General features: G+C 45.4%; 1 protein-coding gene across 1 annotated transcript in view; it reads right to left on the bottom strand.

Moving 5' to 3' along the window:
* The window catches only part of SPACA6 (sperm acrosome associated 6), a 75788-nt gene that overhangs the window by 28795 nt on the left and 28837 nt on the right, over positions 1–18156 (bottom strand). The window contains exon 3 of the mRNA XM_061597739.1: positions 15294–15359. Coding sequence (XP_061453723.1) covers positions 15294–15359 — 66 coding nt within the window. The remainder of the gene's footprint in view (positions 1–15293; positions 15360–18156) is intronic.

The raw sequence follows: 18156 nt of genomic DNA, 5'->3' as shown, positions 1-18156 counted from the left end.
ACATAGATTTCATTTATGCATTCACCTTGACACTAACACCTCTACCCACGCACTATGCCATCCTCATCACAAACAATGCCCTCTCCATGCATGCACACCTCCACCCGACTATCCCTCTCTTTCAAAGGACCTTCCATGCACACTGCCCCCATGCCCACAATGGATTCATCTGTGGCACACACATGTGGCATGTCACACCCCCTCTGTCTGCATAGAGAACTTACCCTGCATACATTCCACCTGGCTTTCAACTTGCCACATCAAACACACCCCACCACACACAGAGTTATCCCTGCGAACAACCAAAGACAGATCTGCGGCAAATATTTTAAAGACCATTTTCCCAGTCTTTCTGTTTTCCACATACATCCAGTTCCCTCACACAGAATTCTTTATCCTTGCCCAAGAGTCCTGAAGGATTCTTCCGTGTGTGTGTGTGCGCGTGTGTGTGAGAGAGAGAGTTTTGTGGGAGAAGGAAAGGACCAAGTCATGTTGCTAAAAGAGATTTCTGTATGTAAGATGTCTGAGGATGGGAATCCCCAAAGTGGGTGTGGGCCCTGAGGCATGTGCACATCCCTGTAGGTACAACATCCTTCAGATGTGTGCATAGGATGCCCACCTTTTTTGGTGGTGGTGGTGGGGAGCAAGGCAAGAATTCATGGGCATGTGCTTGAGCCCTCAAGAAGAGCATGGATCCATGGTGTGTCATGTTAGGAAGCACCCGGGGGGGTGGGGTGGCAGCTGGGATCCCTGTTAAGAATCCCCCCCCGGGGGGGAGGGAGGAAATGCCATCTTTCCATCCTGTCGTTGGGGATGAGCGGAAGCAAAGCTGCACACAGAGAGAAGCTCTCTTTCTCTGGGGTTCAACAGTTGCCACCTGGGGCAGCTCTCTCTCTCAAGTGTCGTGTGGGTCTGTCTGTCTCCAAGGAAGGGGAAATGCATGCATGACATTCTTTTACAGCTACCAGCTTGTCATGTTTCCAAGGAAGATGATGGCCACCCACCCAACAGATTTCCCCTTCTTCACTGTCAAACTTGTTACTCTGGGTCATTAATCTTCACCTCCCCCACCCTCCCCATCGCCACCCAAGCTTTGTACTTAAGGCTTCTTGGATATTGACCCATGCCCCTTTCCTTTTTGGCACCTTGCATGCCACCTGTCACCCCACCCGCCCCTATTCCTCTGTCCCCACTTCCATCCTCCTTCTTTTTGTTGGTCTGTGTCAGTCCTTTCCCCTCCCCTTGTTCTCTTCTCACCTGCTTCTTTCACTCCCACCCCCCACCCCCTTTCCTTCTGTCTCCATCCTGGTCCTCCCTATACCCCTGCCAATTTTTTTCCTGACAGGACATGGCTGGTGAACTCCTGTGCCCACAGAGGAAAGGTTCACCTGCTCTTGTCTTCTTTGCTGTCTGCCCTCCTTGGTTGCCATCCTCTGTCCTTGGCACTGGCTCTGGTTCACGGATGTGCGTATTGATGAATGCTCTCTCTTTCTCCTCTGTCTCCCCATCATCGCTTAGCTCTGGCTGTATGTCTCCCTCTCTCTCTCTCTCTCCCTCTCCCTGGGCCGCTGTCTATGCTGTAGCAACGCAATGCGGCTGTTGTCTGGAATGGAACTTTATCAGACTTGCCTGGATCCAGACGGCAGGGAGGGCGGAGAGAGAGAAGGAGGGGAGAAGAGGGAGTGGCGGGGAGAGAGAGAGAGAGAGAGAGAGAAGAGGAGAGGAGGGAGCTGGCTGGGAAAAATTCAAATGGCAGCAAACCGAGACAATGAGCAGCAGGTGAACTAGGCAGGTGGGGCTGGACCAGCACTTTGCCTACAGACCTGCACTATGCTCCATACCCATCACAGACAAGAGCATGCAGCATCTGCGAAACACAACACAGAAAAAAAAGAAGTCATCCTGCACAGGCAATCCACGCCACACCAATTGAGAGCTGGACATACAGTGCTTCATGACCTGCCGCAAAGCACACCACCACACATGGTCACATTGTGAAAAAATTACAAAAAGAGCTACACGGCATACAAGGCTCTGCATGCAGAAACATGCAACGACCAGGGGACTGCATGGATAGCACAGGAGTGTTGCACATCCATGCTGGACACAGTGCAGTAAGTGGCTGACGGATACACTGGCTCAGATGGCTTCCAGAGAGGATCAGAAAAAATCATGGACTACATCGTCAGTCTTAATTGTCCGTGTCAGCTGAACAGAGCCTACATTTTCAGAGCAGTACAACTCAAAGTACCAGATCCTTGAAGTCAAATGGGGATGGCCAAAACCATCATGCTTAGTTTCTGAGCTTCCAGAAGCATCTGGCTGGCACTTTCAGGGGAAGGGACATAGCTCAGCGGTAGAGCATCTACTTTGCTTGCAGAAGGTCCCAGGTTCAATCCCCTGCTGTCTCCAGGTAGGGCTAGGAATGCTCCCTGCCTGAAACCCTGGAGAGCTGCTGCCAGTCAGTGCAGACAATACTGAGCTGGATGGTCCGACTCAGTATAGGACAGCTTATTTTGTTCCTATGTTGTTGTTCCTAACTGTTGGATGCTGTACACTGGATCTGATGGTCTTTTGGTCTACCCCAGCAAGACACGGTCCTCGTGTTCTTATTTGAAATACAAGATCTCCATATAAGTGTGCACATACAGCACAAATGCACCGCAAGGATGTACATAACATGGCATAGCTAGACAAGGACACAAGAGGCAGCTGTGGATACACACAAACACAAAGTGGCCCATCTGCAAATGAAGCTGCCTCTCCCCACATAGATAACTCCCCTAAAAGAAGTACACGTCCTGTGCCCACAGGTACATCCCATTCCCTCATGGGAAAAAGTGGTACTTCCTAACTCCATACATTTCCTTCTGCAAGGGCTTTGTGCCATTATTAAAGACTACATCTCATAATATAGCTTCCATGCCACACCAGACAGCTGCTCATAGCACAAACAAGGACAATTTACAGAGCAAAACAAAGAGTCACTTCATACCACACACCATTTTGCAAAGGTTACCAAACACAGCTAAATCCACATATTCTAACACCTCTATGCATAGGCAATTTTGTAAATGGATATCACCCTCCCCATATACATACTATACTAGAACTAAAAGATCACTCTCTAGGATCCTGCATTTTTTTATTCCAGAATTTATCTGGAATAGGTATCACTCCTACCGCCACCCCCAAAGTCCTTCATCCAGAATCTCCACCATTTGTTCTTCCATTGTCAAGGGAATACAAATCAAATTCATATCTGTGCACTAGTTAACCAGTCCAATTGCGTGAACACAAGGGGCATTTAGAAGTTTGTGAAGAGACTGCGCATATCACACAGCAATATGCCCAATCACAATTTAGCTCAATGAACACTTGCACAGCTGACATTTTCACACGCTGCTATGGCGAGACATGAACTGCCTCATCATATGTGCTCTAAGGACTCTTTAGGCACTCTAATTTCTCCTAAAGTGATTTACAAAACCATTTGTTGCTGCTATGTAACTTACACACAGCATTTGTCCACCACACGTAAGAGATGGCATTGACCTTTCCCATCAGGAAAGGCCATGTGGTGTAACTGATGGAATGTTGTACTTGGCCTACATTCAAATCTCTGCTCACGCATGGTCTTGAGCCAGTCACCAACTCACGGTCTATCCAACTAACAGGGTTGTTGATGACAAAACTGAGGGGAACACCTTGTCTGCCACTCTTGGATGAAAGGCAAGATAAAAATGCAACAAGTAAACCTGTGGCACCTACATGCCTTTCCCTGTCTTTCTCCTAGGCCCAATGTCATTTCTTGCAACCACTACCAAGACCAATGTCTTTGGCAATCCTTGCCTATTGACATCAGGCAGACACCTTCGCTGTTTTCTTTTTGGGGCCTGCTTAAAACTCTTTTGTTTAGGCAAGTCTATCCAGATGCATAGAAGCTGATGTGTTTTAATATTTTTTTATCTGTTGCTGTTTTTAACTTGTTTTAAATTACTTGTTTTTAACTGTTTTATCGATCATTTTAATATCTGTTGTAAACTGCTTAGAGGGGTATTTTTTTTTTACAATCAAGTGGTATATAAATTTTAATAAATAACAAATAAGAAGCCTGATATCCCTTGCAGGTCAGCACCCATGACAACTATGCCATTCATCCAGTGGAAGAAGACACATCTCTGTCTTTAACTCTCAAGTATAATACACATGTTCTTACACTATTGAAAACCTCCAGTCCCCCCCCCCCCATGACAATCCCTGACTACTGAAAAATCTTATTCAGCAACCTCTCTGACTTCTGAAACTGGAGAAATATAGCCTTGTTTGTTTGTTTTTCCTAGAAAGTTGAAGATAGGATGGCCGTGTGTCCTGCTTTATAGAGCACAACTCTCTATTTGAAGGGCTGTTTGGATCAAATATAGTTTAAAGACAAAGAACCACAAGTAAGAGAGAGCAGAAGGGGCCTTAAGGATGCCCAGAAACAGTGAGCACCCTGACAGCAGACTGAACAGGTACACAAGTCATCTGGTCACACTCTGCCCCACTACGGTCAACTGTATTGCATTTCTATGTAAATTACAGTAATTATTTCTAAATTTTCATCTATACATATAAATTAGCATATGCACATTTTATCCAAATCCATTCACACTTTTTTTTGGCAGTGCATACGTAGCCACCCCAGCTGATGTTTCAAAGCAGGATCAACATTGATGGTGTGCACAATCATCCTTCGTTCTCCTCCGATCAAACAGATTTTTGAGGTTTTTGCATAGCTTCTAAAACCTATATGACCAAACGCAACGGTAGGACAAAAAGAAAACAGTGTCTTCCACGATACTAAGAGAAGCCTCCCTCAAACCATTTTCAACTCTCTTAAAATCATTGTCACTCTCCAGCCTTAGGAACTGCCAATGGCCTTGCACGTGCTTTTGTCTTCTGGTGCACTACCACACACTGAACTACAGCACGGAGTTTCTGAGGTTAAGCCAAATTGCAACAGGAAATCTCATAGCTACTCACCCTTATGGCGGCTGACTCCCCGCTGCCAAGTGGACCAAGTTGTCTCTTGTACTGTGGCGTTGCCCCGGGGAAAGCTAGGAGGCTGTACAGTTATCTCCTGATGGTGTTATTCTAAACCATACAACCTACTACCTCAACACGAGGCACGCAGCAGAATTGGAGGAGGAAGAGGAGGAGGAGAACGAGGAGAGGGAGGTTCCCCCAGGTTTCATCTGGAAATGTGGTGGTACTCCAGCAGGAGGAGATTAGTTGCATTGCAGACTGAAGATACTGGCCATTCATAGGCTAGGAAGGAGTCCAGCTGTAGGTTTTCCCTTGGCTCCACCATGTGACAGAAAATGGTCAATTTTGCCCTCTCTAAGATCACGGAAACCTACACGCTTAAGAAGGACATGGCACACATTTTCTTCTCAGAGAGGTTTGGCTTCCCCCCAGCTACATGTAAAAGAGGGAACACCCAGCTCCAAATTTTCATGGACCTTTAGACAAGAGGCTCTTTGGGGATTCTTCTAGTCCCAAATCAGGTTAGAATGTCAAAAATGCTTTCCCTTATCACTGCATCATTACAGCCAGCCTCAGTGCATCTGAGATTAGCAAAGACTGTTACTTTTAGGGAGCATTTACAAAATCTATGCCTATAAATCACAAAAAAGATTCAGCAACTTGCATGCATGGGAGATAAGAAGAGCAACGTGAATGGGCCCCAGCATATGCCAACCATAGCCACTGCTGATGCTGGTCATGGAGCCATTGGCAGGGCTATGTCTGCTGCATGCTAAAAACAAAAAACTGCTCCCAGGCAATCTAAATGCTACAACCTGTTTAAATTAAGCCAATGTAGCAAACACACACCATTTTGCCTCTGCATAATTTACTACTACTACTACTACTGCTACTACTATTAGCATCACTGAATCTGGATTTGCTTATCATGGGGAGCAGCATGGAGCTATGTAGGGCACTGAAGGCATGCTCCTGCCCCTCCACTAAAATCTTACACAGCACTTTCTCTGGCTTCTGAAATTTCAGCAATTCACTTTCAAGCGTATCTTCACAGGCATAAGGACTAGAATCTTGTTGTTTTTTAATAAACAAAAGCAGAGGTTCTCAGAAAACTGATTCCCATGACCACATTCTGTTCTTTCCCCTACACTTTCAGCTGAAAGACAGCAGAGATGGGAAGCTGGAAGTGGTCAAACTACTGCTTTCCCTGCGGGGACATCAGCTGTCACCAACTGTTAGGGAGAAGAGTGCCTAAGCCGCAGTGCTACACAGTAGGTCCGGTGCAGCAAGATGTCTGGATGTCCTGGCCAAGGTCGACACATACCCACAGACTCGAGCTTGTGTGAGGCAGTCGTACCGCAAGTTCGGATCTACGGGTTTATGGCAACCGGCAAAACCACAGTATGAAGTAGGTAGAATTCTGCTGGTGGGGGGAAACAGGGACTAGCTGTGATGAATCCAAGTAATGACTTGGCACTGGGGAGATAAGCCAAACCTGCCTGCACTGTAGGGCAGAAAAACCAAACTCTGCAGAGCTAGAGGGGGGAAATACATTGGAATGGGGGGGGGAGAGAGGGAGAGAGAGAGAGAGAGAGAGAGAAGAATCAAGTTAGTTTCACGTAAAACTACGGTCTGAAAGCTCATAATATAGCAACCTTGCTGAAGCTAAGCAGATCTGGGTCTCGTTGGGAGACTGACTGGGAACCTTGCACTTGCTGCCTTGAGTTCCATGAAAGAAAGTCTGCATTTCAGTGTAATAAAGCGAAGTGATTCAGTAGGAAAGACCCATTGCTACTACCACTGACCCCTCCACGGACAGCACCCTTCATCTCTAGACTGGAAGCTGGTAAACCAGGTGGTGCACTCCCCCCAGCAGTCTGGATTTGTCTCAGGGGTTGCCAGCTGATGATTTCCATTTGCCACAAACAACCCCCACGTTTCAGAAGAAAATCTTGAAGTCTAGATTTCCACATTACTCTCTTTAAATCACAAACAGCCCAACCTTATGCATCTTTACTTGGAGGCTAAGCCCTACTGCACTTATTACTGTTTGTTCCTGGGTAGGTATACACAGGGTTGCAGTCTAAGTCCCTGTTCCCCCAAAGGCCAACCACATTATGGCTGCCAAGCCTTCCCGACTGGCCCTTTGAGCTTCTGTTTCTCCCCCCTGCCACACACACACCTCATCTTTTGCCCGTCGTTCATAGTAGCTGCTGGTGCTCCTGTCCTTGCTACTATGCTTCCTTATGATACTGCACATGTAAGGCAGGCACTGTGGGAAACTCATATGCAATGCATATGAGTTAGCCACAGGCTACTTCATCTTAAGGCTTACACAAGGCAGGAGAGGAAAGAAAGGTTTCAAGAAGGCATCTGGCTGTTGCGTCTGCTGATTTTACATCATGATCCTTATTCCTAAGAGTCCCAGGCCCGCAGAGTACCACAGTGAGAGCCATGGGTGGGGTGGGGGGAACATGGCACAGGACTGGGTAGTGACCTTGTTCAGTCGACAATACAGGAGCACCAGCTTGTCCACCCATGTGCTCATATTTGTCCTATTCACACCTTTGGCAAACAATGTAAATCAGGGATGCAGAACCTATGGCTCTCTAGCTCTCTGAATTCCAACCCTCATCAGCCCCAGCCAGCATTGGCCAATGGTCAGGGATGATGGGAGTTGTAGTTTTAATGTATTTTAAAGTCTGGGCTCCTGCTGGGAGGAAGGGCGGGATGTAAATCAAATAATAAATAAATAAAAATAAATGATGTTTTAAAGTGTTTTTAGTGCTTTTGTTTGCTGCTCTGGGCTCCTGCTGGGAGGATGGGTGGGATAGATAGACAGACAGACAGACAGATAAAAGTCTAACAACATCTGGACATCCACAGATTCCCTGTCCCTGATACAAACAGCATAAACACTTAAATGACCAGCTAGAGACAAAAAGAATGGACAGCTGCCAGAAGTGCAAGTGGATGGTAGCAATGGGTTAACGAGAGGCATTTCACAAAAAATGCACAAGAGGGAGCTCTTTCACTGCTAGTGTTCTGCTAGGCTGGGTATTAGAGGTGTTGCAGCCAAGGGGGCCTGAGCCCTGAGTCTTTTGCACCGGGCCCAGATCTCCTGTCCCTTCCCACTGCCACCTTTTATACTTTTTTTTAAAAAAACCTTTGCTTACAGAATGGCTTTTCCTCTGAAAACTGGCTGAAATGTGCATCTATACATACAACTTAGCATATGCAACTTTTAAAGTAAATTTGTGTCCATGGGCCCGGTGCCTCAAGTCTTCTAAGAACCGAACACTCTTGTGGGCGGGTTCCCTTGTTGCTCCACAAACCAGGTTTCCTACTGCTGGAACCAGAACCACAACTGTGAGCATGAGCAGGAGTCATAGCTTGAGCCACACGTAGTGCATGTAGCAGGCACGCAGGGCACCATTGCAGAGATGGGATTAAAGTCAGGAAACCCTGGTTTGCCCAAAGCTTCCCAAGGCACTCAGGGCTGAGCAGGGATTTGAACTTAGCTCTGCCTTGCCCAAGTTCAGTTGACACCAGACCTGGCCAACCCAGAGGGTTCACCCTGCTGGCCACTGGGGTGAAACCAGTGCCAGGAGTTTAACACCACCTCAGGGATTGTTACAAAAGCTTGAGCCTGCCTCAAAGTCACTCCCTCATGTCAGGAAATCAGGTTATGGTAACAGGAATGTGCCCTGAGCTTGTGTTCAGAGTACACTCTTCTCCTAGGTTGAGCTTTGAGGACTCCTGCACTATTGGGGCTGGGACGCTTCAAATACTGGGGCCAGGAAGTACTCGGAGGTGCATAGGAAGTTGCCTTATGCCAGGTCAGATTGTTTGTCCATCTATCCCAGTACGGTCTACTCTGACTGGCAGCGGCTCTCCAGAGCCTCAGGCGGAGAGTCTTTCCTGGCTCATTTCAACTGGAGAAGCCAGGGATTGAATCTGAGACTTCTGCCTTCAAAGCAGGTGCTCTACCACAGACCAATTCCCTCTCCGCAAAGGTGGAGGTAAGGAACTGAGGGCTGTGTCTGGGAAGGCCTCAGGCTTCAAAATGGGGTCTCCTTGCCAGAAGAAACTGCAATGAATTCTGAATAAAAACTCAACCCCATTTGCCTCAGTGATGCAGAGCATTACAAGGACCCCTTTCCTGACTCCTAGAAGCCCCAGCCACACTCCTTGTAGTTTTCTGACTATTTAATGGAAACTATCCAACAATCAGAATTAAAACAATCAGAACACTCCCAGTTCCTGTGTTGTTGTCACACTATATTCCCTGTGACGTGACTGGAGCCCCTGAGAGCTCCAGACCCCCCTCTTCATAGTTCTGATTCTGAATGTAACACTGAAACAAGAAGGGACATCCACAACCACACTGAGCAACTGCTATTTACAGCTATTGGCACATATATTTATAGCACTGCTAAACAATTTTTTAAAAATCATATGCATCATTCATCCTGCGCTCTTGTACAGGTCACTACTGTAAGAAATAATAATAATAATAATAATATGAGATGCCAAAGATGTGACTCTGTACACTCCCTCTTGAAATTTCTACTCAAAATGCTGTTTTTCAGATTATGGCCCCCGCCTGGGAAGCCATTGGAAAGGTTTCCATATGGAAATGCAGCTCCTTCTACACTCCAGTGCAGCAGGACTGAATACACAGAATGAAGGGGGAAGGATAGGCATCACTAGGCAATAAAGTGGCTTATGAATATGCTCAGCGTCTCTGAGACATTTGCCAGCCAAGATGCACACTGATGGAGATGACTTTCAATTCCAAATTCCTCACAATTTGCCAGCTTAAGACGTTTCAGTGCCTTATAATGACAATCCAAATGGCACCCTTTACTAATTAAATATGGGCACCACCTCCTAAGAAGCTCTGCTGTGCAAGGACTAGAGAAACAAATGACATTTTCCGCTGGTAACACAGAAAGCTGCCTTATATCGAGTCAGACCACTGGTCCATCTGCCTCAGTGTTACCTACACTGACTGGCAGCAGCTGTACAGGGATCTTTCCCAGCCCTACCTGGATATACCAGGGACTGCAACTGGGACCTTGTGCATTCAAAGCATGTTCTCTACCATTGCGCTACAGCCTCTTCTATAAATCGTTTAAGAATCACTGTTCTAACGCACTTCCGGGAAGGGTGACTTAGCCTGTGCCTGCTTTTGAGACGGGCTCCTGCCTCAAAAGAAGCTTATTCAGATATATCAGTCAGTTTTTTCTTTTTTTTTTGACTGATTAAACTTCTCCCGGGTAGGGAGAAACGAAGAGATTAACCTCAAAGCCTATTTTTGTTGGGACGACCAGATCTCATTAATTTATGGGACGAGGTCCAGCCGACGAAGGTGGGACGGATTTTCAACAGCAAGCTCTATCTGTTAAAGCGAACGTTCATCTTATCTTCTAAGAGAGAACGCACTAACAGGCAAGCACCCTTCTTTCTATATTTTTCTTTTACTTGACTTAAATTGTTGCTGTTTAAAAGAGATTTGCCAGATTGATCGGTTTTTGACATCTCACTGGGGAGCCGTAACTTCTCTCTGCTACGCACTAATTAATAGCTTATCTCTGTTTTTGTTGCAAAAAGCTGTCCTGGATTTGCATTCTAAAGATACACACAGAAGAGGGATTTCTATTCCAGATTTTTATTTTGAAAAATATTATACTGTTTTGAGACTACTCTCTTTTTGGTCTATTTTATTTTGACGAATCTGTTTCTTGACGATTGCCATTAATTGCTTCAATCCTGGGAACTGCATTTTGTTTACTTAACTATTGGAGAGATAAGGCTGTCTGCTCTGTTTATACTGTGATGTCACCAAGTTTGGAGTATTAACCCAATTGTTGCTGAAATAAGAAGTGGTTTTCCTATATTTTTCTTTTAAAATGGCAATTAAGAAAGTGGCTGAGAATCTGGAAATAACTATGTTTCAGAGAATAATGAATGAGATTGAGATAACGAAAATTGAATTGAGTAAAATGAAGCAGGAGATTAAAGATATAAGGGTCCCTGTGAGAGAGGTGACCCTGGAAGGGGTCCCTGTGAGAGAGGAGACCCCGGAGATTGGAATAGGGGTCCCTGTGAGAGAGGAGACCCTGGAGACTGGAATAGGGGTCCCTGTGAGAGAGGAGATCCCGGAGATTGGAACAAACGTGGAACAGGAACAAGATTTGGAGTCTATGGACTTTAGAAATAAAATCTATTGTTTGGAACTCAATGTTATCTCTGAAGAAATTAATGAAGATTCTAGAGATAAAGTTATCAATGGCATGGATTATCTTCTGGACTGGAATGATGTGATGGAGCCCAATATAGAGAAAATCTATGGAATTAACTGCAGCCATGTGACAATGGAAAAACTTTTAAGAGATGACCCAGTGTATTTTGAAAAAAAGAACAGAGATATGATTTTACAGCAGTATTTCAGCAACTTATTCAGAATGGATGGCAAGAAAATATTTGGGATAGAGGTAATTCCCATCAGACTCTTATTATATGACTATGGCTTTGACAGCAAGATTATTATGGAATACTGATAATGGAAGATTGGATATTGAAATTACTGGACTTAACAAGACTACTGAAGATGGAAGATGGAAAATGGAACTAATAGAGATAATAGAACAATGGCTACTGAAATTACTGAACCTAACAGATTCTGATGTGATGGATTAATTGAAATGTTTATTTTGACTATGGTTATGACAATAAGATTATCATAATTAGTAATGAGATGGATTAATCGATATGCTTATCTGGAAAAAAAAATTGATAGATATATTTCTTAAAGAATTGAAACCTCTCTTTGACTTTTTGTGGAAAGAATAAAGTAATGTTTATGAGATTTGATGATTAAGTAAGATAACTACTGGAGGAAAGTGATTTTATAATATGACTTAAGAGACAGGATTGCTATATATTATAGACTTATAACTGATTTGATCTTTGACAAATGGGAAGTCAATATTTTACTCTTTATTTTTTATTTTTGTTTTTTTTTTTTTCTTCTTTTCTTTTTTTTCTTTTTGTTTAACTATTTTTGATTTTGTTTTTTGTCTTTGAATGTTTTATGATTTTGTCTTGTTTGTTTTATGAAAATCTGAATAAAAATTATTGAAAAAAAAAAAAAAAAAGAATCACTGTTCTAACAATGCATAACTCAGAGGTGGGATAAGTAGGCCTCTTGTGATAAAGTTGACGACAGAGGGAGGATGAAGTCCATGGGCTTCTACCCGGTCTGCACAATCTCAGCTAATGCACACATCTCATGCTTATTCAGGCCTCCCACCTCCTCCTTGTTGTAGGGAAGAAAGGAACTGGCAAAAATAGCCGTGACTCGTACTTTTTGGATCAGAACCAGGGAGAGCGGGGGCGAAGGTAATTTCCAAATAGCAACTTTTATGTTATGTTTCACTTTAGTGTTTTAGTGCTAAACTAAAAAGAGATATAGGTCATGATAACTAAATGGCGCCTCCAGTTTCAGAAGCAGTACGTCTTTGAAAACCAGTTGCTGAGTGGAGAGACACAGAGTAGGGGAGAGTTGTTGCTTTCATGCTCTGCTGATGGGCTTCCTGGAAGGATCCGGATGGCCTCTGCAGGAATGGATGCTTGGCCTGATCCCACAGGACTGTGGCCTTAAACCAGACATATCCACATAGCTTGGCGAGGGCACCAAATGCATCAAATCAAGGCAACCAGCATTCTGCACAGACAGGTGCTTAGCACACGGGAAGTCTCAGAACCTCTCTGCCATTTTACAGATCCCAGACATTCCACTCCCAACTCCTCATCCAAACCTGCCCACTCATCCAAACTCTTTCCAGCTGCTACTGACATACATTTTCTGCAGTGGAATTTTGAAACGAATGGATATTTCTTCCACTCCAGAGTGGCGAAAGAGAACACTGGGAAATGCACAATCCTCTAGTGTTAAGGATCCCTAGAGGATCTAGTGTTAAGTATCCCTCTTGCCCGGTTATTATCAGGACAAAATAATGATGAATAAATAAATAAAAGTGTTGACTTGCTGCTAAGTGTAAGAGGAAACCATGAATCAATTCAAAATATAAAAGTAACTCAACCCATATTTGCAGGGGGGAGGAGGTGCATAAAAGCAGAAGGCTTACACTCACCATTGTGCCTTGAGGTACATGAACATTAGCACTGACAGTGCCTGTGATGTCACAGAGATATTGAGGTGTGTGTGGGTGGCTTGTAGCAAGAAGAACCGGTCTAAGTTATTTGGGTGCCTGAGGCTAAACAATCCCTCTAATTAAAATGGACACAATCCCCCAAGAAATTATTCTGTTCAAGCTCTATTGGAATGAATATTTCTTCTACTCCAGAATGGCCAAAGAGAACGTTGGGAAGTGTGCAATCCTCTGGTGCAGTGTTTCCCAAACTTTTTTATTTTTTTGTTGCTGGACTACAACTCCCATCAGCCCCAGCCAGTATGGCCAATGGTCAGGAACTATGGGAACTGTAGTCCAGCAACAAAAAAATAAAAAAAGTTTGGGAAACACTGCTCTAGTGTTAAGCATCCGTCTTTCCTGTGCCCCAGTGGCATGTACTTTTCAACCATAACACCCACTGCAAGGCGGCCAAGGAACAGGAGACCAGGAGAGTTAGGCGGGGAGGGTAGTGGTCTGTTGATGGTCTCTTCCTAGGGGCTTCTATCAATATAAAGCCAGCCTTGAGGCTGTTCAGCAAAAGTGACAAACACTGGAAGAATTAGCTGCCTTGGATATTTTGAAAGAAAGGTAAGAGAGCAGAAGCGGGAGTGACATATGCTCTCTCTCCCCATAAGTAAGGAGGCAATGTTTATTTCTCATGCAGGAAGAAGCGCATCCTTCCAAAGGAGGGGAAAAACACATATCCCCCTGTAGGACAGAGTTGAGGAACCTCAGGCCAGGGTCATGAATGTGGCCTGTGAGGACTCTATTTGTGGCCCCTGGAACTCTTGTCAAGCCACACACACCCCCTCCCCAAGCCACACACCTCACTGCCCCAGCTTCATATCCCAAGTGTTTCAGCCTGGCTGGAATGTGTCCATGAACTCTTAACAATGCGTCTTCCTTGCCTGGATGGAGGATAGAGAGGGGTGTGTGAGTCTGTGTAGAAACTAGCCTACACTGTAGAAAGGGAGAATTTACATCTGGTACTCTGCCTGTTCTTGGTTCTGGTTCTGCCCACCACCAGCATGTGAAGAGCTGCCTGGAAGGGAATGTGGCCCTCTGGTTGAAATAAGGTTCCCCACGCCTGCTGTAGGGGATGAGCACATCACACCCCTCTGGACTCAACTTGGGGGGAAAGGAAGTGCCTCACGCATGCATCTCTGCACTCAGTACTTCCCTGGAATGTCTGAAGCAGCTCTGATAGAGATGCTAAAGGTGGGGAACCTCAAATAGGATCAAGATTAGGAAGAGGCGTAGGGACAACTTTTTGGTGGCCAAAGAAACAGCCAGGGCTAACTACTGACAGAGGGCTCGTCCAAACGATTGTTTAATCAGCAATATGATCGCTTTGTGTCTTCATTAATTTTCCATGGTCCATATGATGTCGCCCGTTTTCGCGGATGTTATAGTGTTTAAATCCGCATCTGCAGTATCGCAAAAAATGCGATTTCCTTTTTTTAAACCGGGAATCACCCACTTCAACATAGCGCTAGGATGCAATACCCCAGACTTTAGCAATGTAGGCGGTTCATGGGTGGTCCTTGGCCGTTTCCCCACACCCCTTCCGTCATTCCCGTCCAATCACTTTTGCGCATGTGCACGAATGTCTGGGGGAAGAAGCCCGGGAAAAGTGAACCAATCAGGAGCGGAGCTGGGAAAAAGCGAGAAGAAGTACGGGTCCTCCCCGCTGCGTGTGTGGGTGCAAAAAAAGCCTTGTTTTTATATCAGCAAAGAGCGAACAAACAGGCTAGTGGGGACTGTCAGATGACAAAGCGCATATGGAAAACATGGATTATCAAGGTCAGTTTGGACGAGCCCAGAATGCAGGATCTGGACAACCCAAGTTCAAATCTCTGAACAGCAATGAACTCATTGGGCCATCTTGGGGAAGTCATTACTCTCCCAGCTGTAGTTCCCCATCTGTAAAATGGAAACATTAGCCGCAAAGTTGAGAATGAACAAGATCAGAACTGCAGAATACTTTTTTGTTTTAAATGTGCCAAATGTTTGTGAAGTGAAGTTCATAGTTGAGGGAAAAGAATATTCATAGAATCGTCTTACCTGTAGGAGATGTCCACACCCATATCTCTTCAGGGGGGCTCTGTAATGGGTGATCTGGTTCTCAGCCTACAAAAAAAAAGGGTGTTTTTTTTAAAAAAGGAATCTGAATAAAGCAAAACTGAGTTTAGTGGATTTGGAGACTTTGGAAAAGCATATCTGCAGTTTAATCACCCCGAGTTCCCAGAAAGGGTGTGTGGAATGGTAGTACCTGAAACAAGTAAATAGATCCCTACTTTTACAGGGCTTTCTTTGGAAAAAAGAGGAAGAACAGGGGATACAGACTTGTCTGCAAACTAACACCCTATGACCCCCTTAATTCTATTTTATGTATTATGTTCATTTGCATTCTGCTCAATGAATGATGGGCCTATTTCTCACATCCAAAATCCAACATGCAACACTCTAGCATCTAGCTGCTACATCACACTGGCCCTCAGTAACCAGCTATGACTACTTTGTGTGTGTATGGGGGGGGGGAGGAGAGAGAGAGACTCTGCCAATGCTCAGAGGCGCCCTCCTCCAACCAACCAGCAGGTAAAGAGAGAGGTCTAGTTAATTATATGAGGGCTAAGCCTTGTAGACTCAGGAGGCAAGCAGGTATATTTAAATAAATAGAAAATGAAGCTTTGAGGTGTCTCTGTCATGATAGCTGCTCAAGAAGTATGCCTTGATGCCACAATCCTCTTGGAGACAGAAGTCCAAGAGATGGGAACATCTGTCCCTGGTACCCTACAAAGGCTTCTCCATTTGGCAAGTTCCCAGACCTGAGGTCCTGCACAAGAGTATGCTGCTGTGGACATTTGTTTGGCGCAAAAGGGGCTCTCTGTCTATAAGTACAAGCCCATATGAATGACACAGTATAAGGACAACTTACACCTCAGAGTTTATACGCCACGGAGTTTGGTGGCCTCTTTTGAACCGTACAAGAAGAGCTGTAATTTGGAATAAAATGTAGGAGTTCCTCCTCAGGGGCAACGTCTTTCAAGAGAAACCAAATAAATTTTGCTCAAACTGACATTTCTCAGGACAGTTCCACATAGCCTTAGGTTTTTGCCAGGTGTAACCTGCATAAAAATTGATGGGGTATTTTGGATATTCCGCCTCAGGCAAAACTTCACAGCAATTTCAAGAGAAGCCATACAAAGCTGGTTTATCCTGAGTCAGACCATTGGTCCATTAGCTTAGTTTTGCCTACACTGACAGGCAGCAGCTTTCCAGGATTTCAAACAGGGGTCTCTATCAATCCTACCCTGGAATTTTGATGGTTAACTACATTTTGGGGGTGAAGGGAGGCCTTTGTATATCCCTATCTATGGGCTGCACGCTGAGGTGTTCTTTTGGAATACTTTTGTAATGATTCCCTCAGAGGAGCAAATACTGAATACACCAGGTTTGAAGGCTCTCAAGGGTGTTACAGGCCTTTCCCAGGAAATCCAAATGGATTTTCAATTCTGCCATTGCTTCTCCTGCATTAGAAATGGGAAAGATGGTCATTGTGTCAGAACAAAATGGAGCTTTGCCTCATCGTGAAAACTGGATATATAGCTAGCCCTGTCTGCTGTGATGAAACACATACACCCCACATTTTCAGTGCCACCCCTGCTCTCCCATAGCAGCCAACACTCCTTCTGCTCAGGTCAGCCCTCAAAAAACCTAACATGCCTTCCTTATATCACAAACAAGGGCAGCACAATGTTTTCGATGGTGCCCTCTCTGCCTTCTGCGTATAAAAGCTGAATGGATACGCAGCTGAATCTTACTTCAACACTGGTGACTGGACAGCATCCTCCACTGTACCTGAGGGCAACAGGCTAGCTTAGGAGGCACAAGGCAGGCTTCATGGTGCATGCAGCTCTGTACTCCATTACCGAGCCATTGATCCGAGCCACCAGGATCTACCGCTTGAGGCATTAGCCTCACTCTAGTTAACAATAGGGCCAGTCCTGGTCACAAACCTCTCTTGCTGCAAGAGACAGCAGAAACAAAAAGCAAATCACTGTAGTAGAGAAATGGATGAACAGAGCCAGAGAAGATGGGCCTACAAAGGAGAAGGTGGAAAAGAAAGCCCAGATGTACTCCCCCCATGATCTTCCAATCAACTTGTGGAGTTTTTAATGGGGACCCAGGGAGGGATAGTAGACCTGCAGACCATGCAGCGGGGCTCTCCCTGAGCTGCTGTGCTGGAATGGAGGAGAGGGTGGGTGGGCAGAGGACAGCAAGCTGCAGAATATCTATTAGTTGGGCACCTTGTGCCAAGACACTTAGGATGGGGGCGGAAAATAAAATGATGGAAGGGGCCAAACATGAGGTGGGAGAAGCAGGCAGGCAGCTGTGACGGTGGTGTGGAGAACAAGAGGAAGGAAAAAACGCAAAAGGCTGAAGCAGACAATGGAGGAGAAAGATAGGGACTTGCAGGCAGAGAGGAATACTGAGATTTGGGCACCGTGCCACCTCCCCACCACCACCTCCCTCAGGCGACACCATGAGCACAGGAGGGTCCTGGGATGGAGAGGGGAATGTTATAGGGGATTGGATCTGGCTGGAAAGAAAAAGGGCATCATTGGGGGGAAGTGGGGGACAGGAGGGACAATAGGGGTGAGCCATACAGCAGAGAGTGATAGAGGAATGAAAAGATTAGGCGGAGGTGTGAGAACGGTGTGGAGAGAGCAGAGGAGGTAGAAATGGCGAGAGGGAGCAGAAGGAACAGAAGCAAGGGGGGGAGGTGTGTTGGCACCAGCCAGACATTCATAAATAGCAGACAGAAGGAAAGAAGGGGAAAGAGTGACCCAACCCTCTCCCGCACCCCACACCACTGTGGGCAGGCGGTTCCCCAAGGGCTGTCTGGATAACTCTCTTCCCACTT

Source organism: Rhineura floridana, chromosome 15 (assembly GCF_030035675.1).
Source record: "Rhineura floridana isolate rRhiFlo1 chromosome 15, rRhiFlo1.hap2, whole genome shotgun sequence".
NCBI lineage: Eukaryota > Metazoa > Chordata > Lepidosauria > Squamata > Rhineuridae > Rhineura > Rhineura floridana.
This window is presented reverse-complemented; position numbering and strand designations above follow the sequence as displayed.